Raw genomic sequence first — 19,360 nt, forward strand, 5'->3', positions numbered from 1 at the left:
TTAATATTTCAGTAAAACATAATAATATGCAAATGATATACAAGCGACATTGCAAACAATTATGAGGCTCCAGTGTCTAAACAATAAGGCACAGGAAACCAGGGGTCTCACAGTCTGAACATAAGGTCTGCCCTGTTCTTAGACATTACATTACATACTCCAGAAAGCCAGCACATATGACCAGATGTGACCAGACACCAATGTAACTTGTCTTTCATTTCTTCAGGGCTTCAAACAGTTGGAATCTTTCGTATTGGGAGCTCAAAGAAAAGAGTTGAACAGGTCGGTGTCCGGAGCGCTGCTGTTTGTTTGGTGTCACACATATTACATGCCGCGCGCCCTCAGCATTTATGACTGGAGACTAAAGGGCTGTAAGATATCATTCAGCTCTGCCTGTCAGGCATCTGCTCACCTGAGGTGTCTGCAGCTGGCACTTCTGCACCCGTCTCCTGGCATAATATAAGCCTCTTTTAGCCTGGATTTTTGATGCATTTTTTCACATCCATTAGAAAGGATGATAAAAGCTGCAGAAACGCTGATAGTGTTGATTCGCTGCAGATCTCAAACTGCATCTGCAAAGAAAGAATAAGCAGAATGTGCGTCAGATGTCAGAGATGGCATTCACCTGCTGGTACTGTAAATATTGTGTTTTTGGGGGGCAGAAATAAAACCCCGAAGGTTTGAACACACTTATAATTGCTGTTTTTTGTTTATAGACCTCTGCTTGTTTTACAGCCCCGGCCCTCGTAGGCCAGGCAGGGTTTATACTGTTGTAGCACAAGTATTGCGAATGACATGACATCATATTGTGTGTAGGGGCCCTTATACTATATAGAGGTTTGTGGGGGCCCCATACTGCATGTTGGATATCATATTGTGTATGGGGGCCCTCATACTGTGTATAGGGAGCTGTGGGGCCACCATGCTATATATATAGGGGAGCTGTGGGGGGCCACCATACTGTGTATAGGGAGCTGTGGGGCCACCATGCTATATATATAGGGGAGCTGTGGGGGGCCATCATACTGTGTATAGGGAGCTGTGGGGCCTCCATGCTATATATATAGGGGAGCTGTGGGGGGCCATCATACTGTGTATAGGGAGCTGTGGGGCCTCCATGCTATATATATAGGGGAGCTGTGGGACCATCATACTGTGTATAGGGAGCTGTGGGGCCTCCATGCTATATATATAGGGGAGCTGTGGGGGGCCATCATACTGTGTATAGGGAGCTGTGGGGCCTCCATGCTATATATATAGGGGAGCTGTGGGGGGCCCTCATACTGTGTATAGGGAGCTGTGGGGCCACCATGCTATATATATAGGGGAGCTGTGGGGGGCCATCATACTGTGTATAGGGAGCTGTGGGGCCTCCATGCTATATATATAGGGGAGCTGTGGGACCATCATACTGTGTATAGGGAGCTGTGGGGCCTCCATGCTATATATATAGGGGAGCTGTGGGGGGCCATCATACTGTGTATAGGGAGCTGTGGGGCCTCCATGCTATATATATAGGGGAGCTGTGGGGGGCCCTCATACTGTGTATAGGGAGCTGTGGGGCCACCATGCTATATATATAGGGGAGCTGTGGGGGGCCATCATACTGTGTATAGGGAGCTGTGGGGCCTCCATGCTATATATAGGGGAGCTGTGGGGACATCATACTGTGTATACAGTTAGGTCCATATATATTTGGACAGAGACAACATTTTTCTAATTTTGATTATAGACATTACCACAATGAATTTTAAACAAAACAATTCAGATGCAGTTGAAGTTCAGACTTTCAGCTTTCATTTGAGGGTATCCACATTAAAATTGGATGAAGATTTTAGGAGTTTCAGCTCCTTAACATGTGCCACCCTGCTTTTAAAGGGACCAAAAGTAATTGGACAGATTCAATAATTAAAAATAAAATGTTCATTTTTAGTACTTGGTTGAAAACCCTTTGTTGGCAATAACTGACGGAAGTCTTGAACTCATGGACATCACCAGACGCTGTGTTTCCTCCTTTTTGATGCTCTGCCAGGCCTTCACTGCAGTGGTTTTCAGTTGCTGTTTGTTTGTGGGCCTTTCTGTCTGAAGTTTAGTCTTTAACAAGTGAAATGCATGCTCAATTGGGTTGAGATCAGGTGACTGACTTGGCCATTCAAGAATATTCCACTTCTTTGCTTTAATAAACTCCTGGGTTGCTTTGGCTTTATGTTTTGGGTCATTGTCCATCTGTAGTATGAAACGACGACCAATCAGTTTGGCTGCATTTGGCTGGATCTGAGCACACAGTATGGCTCTGAATACCTCAGAATTCATTGGGCTGCTTCTGTCCTGTCACATCATCAATAAACACTAGTGACCCAGTGCCACTGGCAGCCATGCATGCCCAAGCCATCACACTGCCTCCGCCGTGTTTTACAGATGATGTAGTATGCTTTGAATCATGAGCTGTACCACGCCTTCGCCATACTATTCTCTTTCCATCATTCTGGTAGAGGTTGATCTTGGTTTCATCTGTCCAAAGAATGTTCTTCCAGAACTGTGCTGGCTTTTTTAGATTTTTTTTAGCAAAGTCCAGTCTAGCCTTTTTCTTCTTGATGCTTATGAGTGGCTTGCACTGTGCAGTGAACCCTCTGTATTTACTTTCATGCAGTCTTCTCTTTATGGTAGATTTGGATATTGATACGCCGACCTCCTGGAGAGTGTTGTTCACTTGGTTGGCTGTTGTGAAGGGGTTTCTCTTCACCATGGAGATTATTCTGCGATCATCCACCACTGTTGTCTTCCGTGGGCGCCCAGGTCTTTTTGCATTGATGAGTTCACCAGTGCTTTCTTTCTTTCTCAGGATGTACCAAACTGTAGATTTTGCCACTCCTAATATTGTAGCAATTTCTCGGATGGGTTTTTTCTGTTTTCACAGCTTAAGGATGGCTTGTTTCACCTGCACGGAGAGCTCCTTTGACTGCATGTTTACTTCACAGCAAAACCTTCCAAATGCAAGCACCACACCTCAAATCAACTCCAGGCCTTTTATCTGCTTAATTGAGAATGACATAATGAAGGGATTGCCCACACCTGTCCATGAAATAGCCTTGGAGTCAATTGTCCAATTACTTTTGGTCCCTTTAAAAACAGGGTGGCACATGTTAAAGAGCTGAAACGCCTAAACCCTTCATCCAATTGTAATGTGGATACCCTCAAATGAAAGCTGAAAGTCTGAACTTCAACTGCATCTGAACTGTTTTGCTTAAAATTCATTGTGGTAATGTCTATAACCAAAATTAGAAAAATGTTGTCTCTGTCCAAATATATATGGACCTAACTGTAGGGAGCTGTGGGGCCTCTATGCTATATACAGTGGGGCAAAAAAGTATTTAGTCAGTCAGCAATAGTGCAAGTTCCACCACTTAAAAAGATGAGAGGTGTCTGTAATTTACATCATAGGTAGACCTCAACTATGTGAGACAAACTGAGAAAAAAAAATCCAGAAAATCACATTGTCTGTTTTTTTAGCATTTTATTTGCATATTATGGTGGAAAATAAGTATTTGGTCAGAAACAACATTTCATCTCAATACTTTGTAATATATCCTTTGTTGGCAATGACAGAGGTCAAACGTTTTCTGTAAGTCTTCACAAGGTTGCCACACACTGTTGTTGGTATGTTGGACCATTCCTCCATGCAGATCTCCTTTAGAGCAGTGATGTTTTTGGCTTTTCGCTTGGCAACACGGACTTTCAACTCCCTCCAAAGGTTTTCTATAGGGTTGAGATCTGGAGACTGGCTAGGCCACTCCAGGACCTTGAAATGCTTCTTACGAAGCCACTCCTTCGTTGCCCTGGCGGTGTGCTTTGGATCATTGTCATGTTGAAAGACCCAGCCACGTTTCATCTTCAATGCCCTTGCTGATGGAAGGAGGTTTGCACTCAAAATCTCACGATACATGGCCCCATTCATTCTTTCATGTACCCAGATCAGTCGTCCTGGCCCCTTTGCAGAGAAACAGCCCCAATGCATGATGTTTCCACCACCATGCTTTACAGTAGGTATGGTGTTTGATGGATGCAACTCAGTATTCTTTTTCCTCCAAACACGACAAGTTGTGTTTCTACCAAACAGTTCCACTTTGGTTTCATCAGACCATAGGACATTCTCCCAAAACTCCTCTGGATCATCCAAATGCTCTCTAGCAAACTTCAGACGGGCCCGGACATGTACTGGCTTAAGCACTGGGACACGTCTGGCACTGCAGGATCTGAGTCCATGGTGGCGTAGTGTGTTACTTATGGTAGGCCTTGTTACATTGGTCCCAGCTCTCTGCAATTCATTCACTAGGTCCCCCCGCATGGTTCTGGGATTTTTGCTCACCGTTCTTGTGATCATTCTGACCCCACGGGGTGGGATTTTGCGTGGAGCCCCAGATCGAGGGAGATTATCAGTGGTCTTGAATGTCTTCCATTTTCTAATTATTGCTCCCACTGTTGATTTCTTCACTCCAAGCTGGTTGGCTATTGCAGATTCAGTCTTCCCAGCCTGGTGCAGGGCTACAATTTTGTTTCTGGTGTCCTTTGACAGCTCTTTGGTCTTCACCATAGTGGAGTTTGGAGTCAGACTGTTTGAGGGTGTGCACAGGTGTCTTTTTATACTGATAACAAGTTTAAATAGGTGCCATTACTACAGGTAATGAGTGGAGGAAAGAGGAGACTCTTAAAGAAGAAGTTACAGGTCTGTGAGAGCCAGAAATCTTGATTGTTTGTTTCTGACCAAATACTTATTTTCCACCATAATATGCAAATAAAATGCTAAAAAAACAGACAATGTGATTTTCTGGATTTTTTTGTCTCAGTTTGTCTCCCATAGTTGAGGTCTACATATGATGTAAATTACAGACGCCTCTCATCTTTTTAAGTGGTGGAACTTGCACTATTGCTGACTGACTAAATACTTTTTTGCCCCACTGTATATAGGGGAGCTGTGGGGGGCCATCATACTGTGTATAGGGAGCTGTGGGGCCTCCATGCTATATATATAGGGGAGCTGTGGGACCATCATACTGTGTATTGGGAGCTGTGGGGTCTCCATGCTATATATATATATATATATATATATATATATATATATATATATATATATAGGGGAGCTGTGGGACCATCATGCTGTGCATACGGAGCTGTGGGGCCTCCATGCTATATATATAGGGGAGCTGTGGGACCATCATACTGTGTATAGGGAGCTGTGGGGCCTCCATGCTATATATATAGGGGAGCTGTGGGACCATCATACTGCGTATAGGGAGCTGTGGGGCCTCCATGCTATATATATAGGGGAGCTGTGGGACCATCATACTGTGTATAGGGAGCTGTGGGGCCTCCATGCTATATATATAGGGGAGCTGTGGGACCATCATACTGTGTATAGGGAGCTGTGGGGCCTCCATGCTATATATATAGGGGAGCTGTGGGACCATCATACTGTGTATAGGGAGCTGTGGGGCCACCATGCTATATATATAGGGGAGTTATGGGACCATTATACTGTGTATAGGGAGCTGTGGGGCCTCCATGCTATATATATAGGGGAGCTGTGGGACTATCATGCTGTGTATACGGAGCTGTGGGGCCTCCATGCTATATATATAGGGGAGCTGTGGGACCATCATGCTGTGTATACGGAGCTGTGGGGCCTCCATGCCAAATATAAGGGAGCTCTGGGGACATCATACTATGTATAGGGAGCTGTGGGGCCTCCATGCTATATATATAGGGGAGCTGTGGGGACATCATACTGTGTATAGGGAGCTGTGGGGACTTAATGCTATATACAGTATAGGGGAGCTGTGGGGACCATCATGCTGAGTATAAGGGGCTGTGGATCCTCCATGCCAAATATAAGGGAACCGTGAGGCCATCATACTGTGTATAGGGAGCTGTGGGGCCTCCATGCTATATATATATATATATATATATATATATATATATATATATATATATATATATATATATATATATATATATAGGAGAGCTGTGGGGGGGGCATCATACTGTGTATACAGAGCTGTGGGGACTCAATGCTATATACAGTATAGGGGAGCTCTGGGGACCATCATGCTGAGTATAAGGGGCTGTGGATCCTCCATGCCAAATATAAGGAAGCTGTGGGGACCATCATGCCAAATATAAGGAAGCTGTGAGGACCATCATGCTGTGTATAGGGGGCTGTGGGGACTTCATGATATATATATATATATAGGGGAACTGTGGGGCCATCATGCTGTGTGGGGGGCACTTTAGGGGCATCATGCTGAGGGAGGCATTATACTGTGTTGGGGTAACTGTGGTGGTATCATATTTTGTTTGCGGCACTGTGGTGTCATCATAACGTGTCTGTAAGAGGAAATCACTGTGTGGGTGTCATGCAATATGGAGGTCATTTGTTAGGGCATTATGCTCTATAAGGACCATAAAAGATGTATAGTAGTGGGAGAGAACACTAAGTGGCTTCAGTATTGGCATAATTACATTTTTGTGTCGTAAGTGACCCTGTCCCTGATGTTTGGAGACCATTCTCTTTACTTGGGCGCCCAGGGCCACGGACCGGGTCGCAGCCACCGTGACGTCCCCTTCAAGTACCGGACCCGGTACCGGGTACCCCACTGCCCTGTCTACTCCACCAATTTTTTTGGGGTGACGGCATATAAAATGGGGCCCAATTAGGACTTTGCTAAGGGGCCCCCTTTATTTCTATGTACACCATTTGTATGACCCCTTCCTAAATACTATATTCACCCAATTAAAATGAAAAATATGTACAATAAAAATACATATCAAATATATACTCACCTCCCTGTCAGCCAGCGCTCATGTAACATTGTGATATCATGTATGGGCAGCAGCTTTGGAACTTCCATAATTACATAGGATGAAAAAATGACACAGATCCATTAGGATGAACCTTTTCTATCAAAGTTTTACAATGAATCACCGCGCAATGCTGAGATAGATAGGAAAAAAAAAAAATAAGTGACTCAATACTCATTCAGTGTTAGATGCGGGGCGTGTTCAGGGAATAAGTGTGGATTTCATCTGGTAGTAGATGATACTGATGAAATAGTAATGATCCAAATTACTGTATGTGAACGATAATGCAGAAATGTGTTTGTATAATACCAATGTACAAACTATGAAATTAAAGTACTTACTGGTTAGTTTGATCCATTGGAACTCCCCTATCAGGAATGAGGGATGCGGATAACGCCAGAGGGGCAGGGATCAGAGCGGTTTACTCGCAGTGCACTTTCAATAGCAAGGTTATGCTTGAGGGATAACAGAATGATTAATGAGCATAAAACCGTGAGACCTGGCTGCTGTAACGAGCGGTGACATCAGTAAGGTTACCTCAGTTCTCAGGCTGGCTCACCGGTTATCATTCCAGTTCTTGCACTACTCCACGAGAACTGATGGCTTTGAACTGCGGTAACCTTAATGATGTCACCTCAGTGAAATGCTCGAGTGCTTGTTAAGACCGGAGGACAGAGAACCTCTCTTTCTTTCTAATCAAGACTGATCAATTTTTGCAGAGAAATCAGCTCAGCTACATAAACACACAAAGCTTTCCTACATACACACAGCTCAGCAACATCAACACACAACACAGCTACATCAACACACAAAGATTTCCTACATACACACAGCTCAGCAACATCAACACACAACACAGCTACATCAACACACAAAGCTTTCCTACATACATACAGCTCAGCAAAATCAACACACAAAGCTTTCCTACATACACACAGCTCAGAAATATCAACACACAAAGCTTTCCTACATACACACAGCTCAGCAACATCAACACACAACACAGCTACATCAACACACAAAGCTTTCTTACATACACACAGCTCAGCAACATCAACACACAACACAGCTACATCAACACACAAAGCTTTCTTACATACACACAGCTCAGCAATATCAACACACAAAGCTTTCCTACATACACACAGCTCAGCAACATCAACACTCAAAGCACGGTTGCTCAGTGGTTAGCCTTGTAGAGCTGAAGCCCTGGGTTCAAATCCCGCCAAGAACAACATCTGCAAGGAGTTGGTATGTTCTCCCCTTGTGCAGGTTTCCTCCAGGTACTCCGGTTTCTTCCCACATTCCAAAGACATACTGATAGGGAATTTATTTTGTGAGCCCCATCGGGGACAGTGATTATAATGTATGTAAAGTGCTGCGGAATAAGATAGCGCAATATAAGCAAAGCATAGTAAATAAATAATACATACACTCACAGCTCAGCTACATCAACATAGCCACACATATCAACTATAGCACACTCAAAACATGTATATAATCAAAAACACAGATACACACATCTGAGCTACAACACAAACAGCTCAGCTACAACACACTCAGCTTAGCTACATCATCAAAACACAACACACTTCTCGGCTACAATAGAATCAGCTCAGCTACATCATCCAAATACACACACCACAGCTACAACACACACACACATACACACTGTACATATTATCACATTTTTGTGTCTAATCACACGATATGAAACATCCTTCATCATCCGTGCAGGTCCCTATAGCTTTTCCTCCTGCCCTGCACCGATCATATGAACCATTGTGGGGCAGGACCAGAGATAGCAGTGCTCTCGGTGATTAGGGAGGACACTGTGTCTCATACACATGGTCATTAATAAAGAGAATAAAAAGAATTGGGCGTAATGCTGATCCTTGTGGTCCCCACTTCTCCCAGTACTGATCTTTGTGGCCCCCACTTCTCCCAGTGCTGATCCCTGTGGCCCCATTGCTCCCAGTACTGATCCTTGTGGTCCCCGTGTCTCCCAGTACCGATTCCTGTGGTCCCCACTACTCTCAGTACTGATCTTAGTGGTCCCCACTTTTCTCAGTACTCGTCCTTGTGGTCACCACTGCTCCCAATACTGATCCTTGTGGTTCCCACTTTTCCCAGTACTGATCCTTGTGGTCTCCACTTCTCAGAGTACTGATCCTTGTAGTTTCCACTTCTCCCACTACTGATCCTTGTGGTCCCCACTGCTCCCAGTACTGATCCTTGTGGTCCCCACTTTTCCCAGTACTGATCCTTGTGGTCTCCACTTCTCCCACTACTGATCCTCGTGGTCTCCACTTCTCCCACTACTGATCCTTGTGGTGCCCACTGCTCCCAGTACTGATCCTTGTGGTCCCCACTGCTCCCAGTACTGATCCTTGTGGTCTCCACTTCTCAGAGTACTGATCCTTGCGGTCCTCACTTCTCAGAGTACTGATCCTTGTGGTCCCCACTTCTCCCAGTACTGATACTGGTGGTCACCACTGCTCCCAGTACTGATCCTTGCGATCCCCATGTCTGCCAGTACTGATCCTTGTGGTCCCCACTTCTCCCAGTACTGATCCTTGTGGTCCCCACTTCTCCCAGTACGGATTCTTTTGGTCCCCACTTTTCCCAGTACTGATCCTTGTGGTCCCCACTTCTCAGAGTACTGATGCTTCTGGTCCCTACTTCACCCAGTACTGATCCTTGTGCCCCCCCCCCCACTTCTCCCAGTACTGATCCTTATGGCCCCCACTTCTCCCAGTACTGATCCATGTGGCCCCCCACTTCTCCCAGTACTGATCCTTGCGGTCCCCACTGCTCCCAGTATTGATCCTTGCGGTACCCATTTCTCCCAGTACTGATCCTTGTGGTCCCCACTTCTCCCAGTACTGATCCTTTTGGTCCCCACTTTTCCCAGTACTGATCCTTGTGGTCCCCACTTCTCAGAGTACTGATGCTTCTGTAATTAACTCTTAAAAAAATCCATCAGACCAAAGAATATTCCATAAAAATAATATTTTTATTTAGATACAATCACAACAATATCACCAAAAAATTATATATGTATACAGAAATCTTTATTAAAAACAAGATAAATTAAAATAAATAACTACATTTATTAAAAACACATAAAATGTACATATAAGTATATTTATCTCCTCAAATGAGGTTTTCTGGGGATTTAATAATTTACCAATTTTACAAACCCTGTATGTGCAGGACAGGGCAAACCCAAACTGATTGGTATATAAAAATATATTTTTTGTGTAAATATATAATTTAATTCGCAGCAAATAAATTTTAATTATATAATATGAGATAAAAATAAACTGTATTTATATAAATAAAAATAAATATAAAAAATGTGATAAAATATATATATGTGTATATATACCCTGTGTATAACAATCAAATATTCAATTATAATAAAGTGCCTTAGTGCAATCAAATGAAAAGATATTTAAATTGTATACAAAACACAATGAATTCAATCAACAAGTGAATAAAAAAGCCATCACCATAATATAATTGTATTGAAATCACAAATGCTGCAAATGCTGCTAATTGTGCCATAAACTATAGTGCAAAATAATATACCAACCAGTATAGGGATGCCACTGCCCCGCACACACCACTCCAACGCACGTTTCGCTCGCTGCTTCTGGTCCCTACTTCACCCAGTACTGACCTTGTGCCCCCCCTTCTCCCAGTACTGATCCTTATGGCCCCCACTTCTCCCAGTACTGATCCCTGTGGCCCCCCACTTCTCCCAGTACTGATCCTTGTGGTCCCCAATGCTCCCAGTATTGATCATTGCGGTCCCCATTTCTCCCAGTACTGATCCTTGTGGTTCCCACTTCTCCCAGTACTGATCCTGGTGGCCACCATTGCTCCCAGTACTGATCCTTGTGGTCACCATTGCTCCCAGTACTGATCCTTGTGGTCACCACTGCTCCCAGTACTGATCCTTTTGGTCACCACTGCTCCCAGTACTGATCCTTGTGGTCCCCACTTCTCCCAGTACTGATCCTTGTGTTCACCACTGCTCCCAGTACTGATACTTGTGGTCCCAACTGCTGACTTTAGCCCATTTAGAGAATGCACTATTTACAATGACTTTGTTTCTTGGCCATTTTCAAATTATTTATGCATATGCATCAGAGAGGTGTGAGATTACTGCCGCCAATCAGTGGCCATTGATAGGCTGCAGCACTCATATGACATAATAATGTTGCAGATGCAGTGCTGGAATTGCACCAGTCTGGGAAGTGAGTATTTTGCATAGGGGGCTATAGCATGTAAGAAGGGGTTGTCCAACTAGAGGACAATCCCTTTAGCTTGCTGACAGGCTCTATTTCATACAACATAATAGGCTGATTATAAAGCATTTTGCTAATAACATTGCCAGAATACGTCCCTTCCTCAGTCCACAATCTACTAAAACTCTTGTGCATGCCCTCATCATCTCCCACCTCGATTACTGCAACACCCTCCTCTGTGGCCTCCCCGCTAACTCCCTTGTACCACTCCAGTCTATCCTCAACTCTGCTGCCCGGGTAATCCACCTCTCTCCTCGCTACTCCCCTGCTTCACCCCTCTGCAAATCCCTCCACTGGCTCCCAATCCAATTCAAACTACTAACACTGATCTACAAAGCCATCCACAACCTGTCCCCTCCCTATATCTCTGAACTAATCTTCCACTATCTTCTCTCACGTAATCTTCGATCCTCCCAAGACCTCCTACTCTCCTCCACACTTATTCGTTCCTCACACAACCGCCTCCAAGATTTCTCCCGAATATCCCCCATCCTCTGGAATTCCACGCCTCAACACGTCCGATTATCCACCACCCTCGGATCCTTCAGACTGAACCTGAAAACCCATTTCTTCAGGAAAGCCTATAGCCTGCAATAACCATTCTGCCGCCTCACCACCACCTGAGCTGCCACCTCACCAACACAGGAGCTGCCGCCTCACCAACCAACAGATCTAACGCCTCATCAACCACCCGAGCTGCCGCCCCACCAACCACCCGAGCTACCGCGTCGCCACTGCCAGAGCTGCCACCTCAGCAACCACCCGAGCTGCTGCCTCACCAACCACCCGATCTGCCGCCTCACCACCACCAGTGCTGCAGCACACCGACCTCCTGCCTCTTCCCCATTATCCCATAGAATGTAAGTCCGCAAGGACAGACTCCTCTCCCCTCTGTACCAGTGTGTCATTGTAAATTTGTTTACTGTTAATGATATCTATAACCCTGTATGTAACCCCTTCTCATGTACAGCACCATGGAATTAATGGTGCTATATAAATAAATAATAATAATAATAATAATATAGGAAGCATCGCCCGTGCTGCAAGTTACGATTTATTGAGAAAAGAACAAATACTGACATCACATGGAGCAGCGCTCGTCCGGTCTCACTGCGAGCCGGGAAAAGTGATGCGTGAGTTATGCAATAATGGTACGGATGTGGAATCTAGCGCCAAATCTGCCGCCTGCATCATTATAAGATGCTTGATATTGCTGGCTGTGTACTACTAGCGCGTCCACACGAAATACGTAGAGCCGGAGTGTGAAGTCTCCACTGTATGGGAGATATTTGTCAGTTAGGTGACATGCGGCATCCGCTCTCCAGTGTTATCTGGTGGGACATAACTATGCAATTATCACTACAGCAAGAACTGTGAGAAGGAACACACAAGGCTGTACATAAAGAATAAATGTGACCCTGTGGGTATAGGCTCACCTGTGCATACACCTAATGCAGCAGACACATACAATGTTATCTTTGGCCCCATATGCAACAGACGTTTATCAACACCGAGTTGCGCAAAGCTTTTGCAGTTTTTGTTTTTTGTTATTTCCTCCATCCTGGGACCCTTTCTGTAATAATGTCATCCATCTTGGATCCCATCCTATAACAATGTCCCCCATCCTGGGCCCTTTTTGGCATAATGCCCCCCATTCTGGGCCCCTTTCTGGCCCAGAATGGGCTCAAACAATCAGCAGATTTGGGTTCCAGTATCATCTCTATGCTGATGACACCCAATTATACACTTCTTCCCCTGTCATCACCCCTACCCTAATTCAAAATACAAAGGATTGTCTGTCTGCTGTCTCTAACATCATGTCCTCCCTCTATCTGAAACTAAATCTCTCCAAAACGGAACTTCTTGTGTTTCTCCCTTCTACTAACCTCACTCTACTCAACATCGAAATTACCCTGGAGGGTTCAACCATAACTCCCAAGCAGCATGCCCGCTGTCTTGGGGTCACATTCGACACCGAACTTTCCTTTACTCCCTATATCCGATCGCTCACTCGCTCTTGTCACTTGCATCTTAAAAACATCTCCAGAATCCGACCTTTTCTCACCTTTGAAACTGCTAAGACTCTTAGGGTACCATCACACAGTGCAATTTTGATCGCTACGACGGCACGATTCGTGACGTTCCAGCGATGCATTTACGATATCGCTGTGTCTGACACGCTACTGCGATCTGGATCCCCGCTGAGAATCGTACGTCGTAGCACATCGTTTGAAACTTTCTTTCGTCGTCTAGTGTCCCGCTGTGGCGGCATGATTGCATTGTGTGACACAGGTTGTATACGATGTGCGCACAGTAACCAACGGCTTCTACATCGCAAATACGTCATGAAATTATCGCTCCAGCGCCGTGTATTGCAACGTGTGACCGCAGTATACGACGCTGGAGCGATACTTATACGACGCTGCAACGTCACGAATCGTGCCGTCGTAGCGATGAAAATGGCACTGTGTGACGGTACACTGACTGTCGCTCTTATTCATTCTCGTCTGGACTACTGCAACTCTCTTCTGATCGGTCTCCCTCTTACCAAACGTTCTCCTCTCCAATCCATCTTGAATGCGGCAGCCAGGGTCATATTTCTGTCCAACCGCTTCACCGATGCCTCCATCTTGTGCCAGTCATTACACTGGCTACCCATTCGCTACAGGGTCCAGTATAAACTCATCTCCCTCACCCACAAAGCTCTCCACAGTTCTGCACCGCCTTATATCTCCTCTCTCATCTCTGTCTATCGCCCTACACGTGCCCTCCGTTCTACAAATGACCTAAGGCTAACATCCCCCGTAATCCGAACCTCGCACCTCCGTCTACAAGACTTCTCTCGTGCTGCGCCAGCTCTCTGGAATGCACTTCCCCAGACGATCAGACTGATACCTAGCCCCGACCTATTCAAGCGCGCTTTGAAAACCCATCTCTTCAAACAAGCCTACCACATCAACTACTCAGTAAACTAACTTTGCCCTGTTCCCTCCTTCCAAATATTACTCTGAATCTGCACCCTACTATTCATCTGTCTCCACACCCTCCATGCTCATAACTGCACTTGATACTTGACTATTGCACTTAAACACACGGGCTGATGACCGGATCATGCAGCTTTATATGAAAATCCCTATTTATTATAATTGCCAGACCTGAAATAACAAGCACTTTTCACCTATTGTGTCCCCCCCATTTCCTTGTAGATTGTAAGCTTGCGAGCAGGGACCTCACTCCTAATGTCACTGTTTAAATTGTCTTAACTTGTATTGAATTTGTCTGTACATGTCCCCGCTTAAATGTAAAGTGCTGCAAAATATGTTGGCGCTATATAAATAAAAATTATTATTATATAAATAATAATAATTATTATTATTATAATGCCCTCCATCCTGCATCCTGGGACCCTTTCTGGTGTAATGCCATCCATCCTGGGCCCCTTTCTGGTGTAATGACCCCTTTCCTGGGCCCCTTTCTGGTCAAATGCCCCAATCCTGGGCCCCTTTCTAGTATAAAACCACCATCCTGGACCCCTTTCTAGTATAAAACCCCATCATGTGACCCTTTCTGGTATAATTTCCCCCATTCTGGGACCCTTTCTGGTATAAAAAAAACCCATCCTGGGTTCCTTCCTGGGATAATGCCACCCATCCTGGGACCCTTTCTAGTATAAAACCACCATCGTGGGCCCTTTTCTGGCATAAAACCCCCTATCCTGGGACCCTTTCTGGTGTAATGCCCTCCATCCTAGGCACTTTTTTGTCATAATGCCCCCATCCTGGGCCCCTTTCTCGTATAATGTCCTCCATCCAGGACCCCTTTCTGGTCTAATGACCCCTAACCTTGGCCCCTTTCTGGTCTAATGCCTTCATCCTGGGACCCTTTCTAGTATAAAACCCCCATCCTGGACCCCTTTCTAGTATCAAAAAAACCCATTCTGGGCCACTTTCTGGTCTAATGCCCCCATCCTGGGCCCCTTTCTAGTATAAAACCCCCATCCTGGACCCCTTTCTAGTATAAAAAAAACCCCATTCTGGGCCCCTTTCTGGGATAATGCCACCCATCCTGGGACGCTTTCTGGTATAATTCCACCCATCCTGGGACCCTTTCTGGTATAATTCCCCCATCCAGGGCCCCTTTCTGGTATAAAAAAAACCATCCTGGGGCCCTTTCTGGGATAATGCCCTCATCCTGGGACCCTTTCTAGTATAAAACCCCCCATCACGGACCCCTTTCTACTATCAAAAAAACCCATTCTGGGCCCCTTTCTGGTCTAATGCTCCCATCCTGGGCCCCTTTTTAGTATAAACTCACATCCTGGACGCCTTTCTAGTATCAAAAACCCCCATTCTGGGCCCCTTTCTGGGATAATGCCACCCATCCTGGGACCCTTTCTGGTATAATTCTACCCATCCTGGGACCCTTTCTGGTATAATTCCCCCCATCCAGGGCCCCTTTCTGGTAAAAAAAAAAAACATCCTGGGGCCCTTTCTGGGATAATGCCCCCAATCCTGGGACCCTTTCTAGTATAAAACCACCATCATATGCACTTTTCTGACATAAAACCCGCTATCCTGGACCCTTCTGGGATAATGCCACCCATCCTGAGTCCCTTTCTGGTATAATGCAACCATCCTGGGCCCCTTTCTGATAAAATGCCCCCTATCCTGGTCCCCTTTCTGGTATAATGCCAACCATCATGTGACCCTTTCTAGTATAAAACCACCTTCATATGCACTTTTCTGACATAAAACCTGCTATCCTGGGCCCTTTCTGGTATAATGCCCCCCATTCTGGGTCCTTTTCTAGTATAATGAGACCCATCCTGGGCCCCTTTCTGATAAAATGCCCCCTATCCTAGGCCCCTTTCTGGTATAATGCCCCCCATCATGGGACCCCTTCTAGTATAAAATCCCCCATCCTAGACCCCTTTCTGATATAATGCCCCCATCCTGGGCCCCTTTCTAGTATAAAACCCCATCATGGGCCCCTTTCTGGAATAATGCCCCCATCCTAAGACCCTTTCTGGTATAATGCCCCCCATTCCTCTGACCCTTTCTGCCATAAAACCCCCATTCTGGGCTCCTTTCTGGTATAATGCCCCCATCCTGGGACCCTTCTGTTCTTCCCCAGCAAATTTTAAATTGAAACAAAGAAGGTGGAATTCTGCATTATTATTAGCTATTGGACTGCAAAGGGCCCATATACTGTTCTTGAACAGGGTCCTCTCCTGACTGTGTGTGCCTGATTTATCTCCTTATCACTGAAGCCAGTTTTGACCTTTATGATGAACCATTTTTTCTCTAGTCACCTTCCACAGCGGCATACGGAGGTTGCCTCTTTGCCCTGATGGGAGACAGGAAACACAGAGAGGTTAAAAGGCCCTCCCACCTCCCACTCGCCAGTGTCTTTACTGTTTCCCATAGGGCAGGGAGAGGTTCCGTGTGCTGTGGTGGCCGGCGACTGCAGTTACCTTGTTTGACAGGCAGAGCATGTATTGCTGGGCAGCATGTGGTCGCTCCTCGCCTCCTCCAGGCTGCTCCTGTCGTCCCCCATTATGGCGACCTCGGGACTCCCTCCTGGCCTGCCCGCGCCACCAAGAGGGCAAAGCAGGCCAGTGATCCCGACCAGTGGCCTCCCGGAGCTCCCCGGTCTTCTCCACCTCCATACACGCAGTTCGGCGTCTCGGAGGTGGTGTCAGCATGCGTCACTTCCAGGACTTTGCATTCCGGTGGAGCACATCTGGACTTCCAGATTCCGGCAGCGCTTGGTGCTCATGGACGCCGCACCACCTACACATGGACCCAGGAGGGGGAGGGGGGAAACTATCTATGCTGGGGGGCAGGGGCTGGCTACCGACCGCCATAAAATCTGCCTGAAGTCTCCACAGAGGTAAGACTATCGTTCAGTATGGAAGGCAATCCAAGGCCTCTGAAGCCAGAAAGTATCTCTTTTCCTCTGAGTGGATTGAGGAGCTGGTATCTGCAGTACGCAGCACTATGGGGATGGAAGAGGAACCAGAGCCTCAGTCCATTCAGGACCAGATGTTTGGTGGGCTAAAAATGGGAAAACGTGTAGGGTTCCCAGTGCATGCTAATATACTTGACATAATTTCTCAAGAGTGGGAACTGCCGGAGAAACACCTCAGCACCCCCACAGAAATGAAACACAGATTCCCCCTAGAAGGTGATTCTGTTAGATGGGACATTCCCAAAGTCGACGTACAGGTGGCAAGGGTTGCGAAAAGATCCGCACTCCCATTTGAAGATTCTTTGTAATTGAAGGATCCAATGGACAGAAAAATAGAAAGTCTCTTGAATAAGTCCTGGGAGACATCTACGGTTGCCATAAAGGCTTACATTGCTTCCGCCTACGTAGCTAGAGCCCTCTCCCGCTGGTTAGAAGAACTAGAAACTCATATATCCCAGGGTACCTTCAGGGGGGAGCTGCTGGACTGACTGCCTAGCCTTCTCAGGGCTACTGGGTTTTTAGCGGACGCCGCCATGAAATCCATCAGAGTTGCCGCCAGGTCACTTGTGCAATCCAACTCGGCTAGGAGAGCTCTTTGGCTCAAGATGTGGTCTGGTGACATCACCTCCAAGGCCAAGTTATGTGCCATACCCTTTAAAGAGAATATATCTTTGGGCCTTCCCGAGACAAGATCCTAGAAAAGGCCACCGACAATAAAAAAGCCCTCCCGGAACAAAAACCCTCTAAAAAACGTTATTTTTGTGCCTCACAGCCTCAAACCTCCCAGAAGGGGAAGGGCAAGACCAGGAGGTGGAGCTATGCAAACGGTGGAGGGAAGAATATTCTCATCTTTCAGCAACAGCAGTCCCAACAAGAGAAACGATGACTTCGACGCGGTGGGGGGGAGACTCTCAAGATATGTACATAAGTGGCAGAACATCAACAATTGTCACTGGGTCCTCAATATCATCAAGGAGGGTCTATTAATAGAGTTCAGTTCCTCCCCTCCACGGGTTCTGAAAGTCACCTCCCTTCCAACCCCAAGAGATCAAGCAGCGCTGCTAGTAGGTCTCAGAGACCTTGCAAGATCAAACGTGATCTCCCAGGTTCCAGAGTCGGAATGGGGTCTGGGCCTCTACTCTAGACTGTTTTTGGCAGCCAAACCCTCATGCAAGGCCCGTATCATTATAAATCTGAAGGGACTAAACCAACATGTAAGATACTGCAGATTCAAGATGGAATCTGTAAGACCAGCCATTCCCTTGATCGGGCTTCACTTCTTCATGTCGACCATCAACTTAAAAGATGCCTACTTGCATATTCCAATCCACCCAAGACACAGGAAATATCTCAGGTTTGCGGTACAGGGAGGTCGGCAGGTGGAACACTATCAGTTTGACATCCTTCTGTTTGGCATCTCCTCAGCGCCAAGAATCTTCTCTAAGATAATGGCAGAAGTAGTGTCCTTTATACGGAGTCAAGGCATCTGTATAGTGCCTTACTTGGACGACTTGCTGATGGTAGCCTCCACCAAGACGGCCCTAAAATCTCATGTATCAGAGACCCTCCTGAACCTGAAAAAGTCTCAGCTATGGCCCTCCAAAACCAGGAAATTCCTGGGAGTACTCCTGAACTCTGCAAAACAGATGTCTTTCCTTCCAGAAGACCACCATCTGACCTTAATAACAAAGGTCAAAGGTTCAGAGACATGAGGTCCCCTACACTGCGAGAAGGCATGTCGGTCTTGGGTTCCATGACAGCCTGCATCTAATCGGTACCCTGGGCTCAGGCCCACTCCAGAGTCCTTCAAGCTCATATTTTAGGGAACTGGAACGGCCATCCCAGTACTCTAAACAGAAGGCTACACATGCCGGGTCGATTAAGAGCCTTCCTGGCATGGTGGATAAATTCCAAAAGCCTCCACAGAGGTGTAAGCTGGACTCAGGTTCCGCTAACTACAATAACATCAGATACCAGCAGGAGGGGCTGGGGAGCCATGATAAACAATATTCCGTTCCAAGGACTCTGGGACCAGACAACGAGCGGGAAGTCGTCCAACTTCAGAGAGTTAAAAGCTGTAGAGGAAGCCCATCTGGCAGCAGGTCACCAGATCGCTGGACAACACATCCGAATATACTCGGACAACATGACTGCAGTTGCTCATATCAAGCATCAAGGCAGTACAAGGTTCAACAACCTAAAAAGTATTTCTGCTCGAA

The 19,360-nt window shown here is 46.1% G+C and overlaps 1 protein-coding gene across 2 annotated transcripts in view; it reads left to right on the top strand.

Annotated features, from left to right (window-relative positions):
* Positions 1 to 19,360, top strand: part of LOC143804855 (rho GTPase-activating protein 6-like) — a 281,479-nt gene that overhangs the window by 164,376 nt on the left and 97,743 nt on the right. For both annotated transcript variants that reach the window (XM_077283365.1, XM_077283366.1), the window contains exon 6: positions 227 to 282. In XM_077283365.1, coding sequence (XP_077139480.1) covers positions 227 to 282 — 56 coding nt within the window. The remainder of the gene's footprint in view (positions 1 to 226; positions 283 to 19,360) is intronic.

This window comes from Ranitomeya variabilis, chromosome 2, assembly GCF_051348905.1.
Source record: "Ranitomeya variabilis isolate aRanVar5 chromosome 2, aRanVar5.hap1, whole genome shotgun sequence".
Lineage (NCBI taxonomy): Eukaryota > Metazoa > Chordata > Amphibia > Anura > Dendrobatidae > Ranitomeya > Ranitomeya variabilis.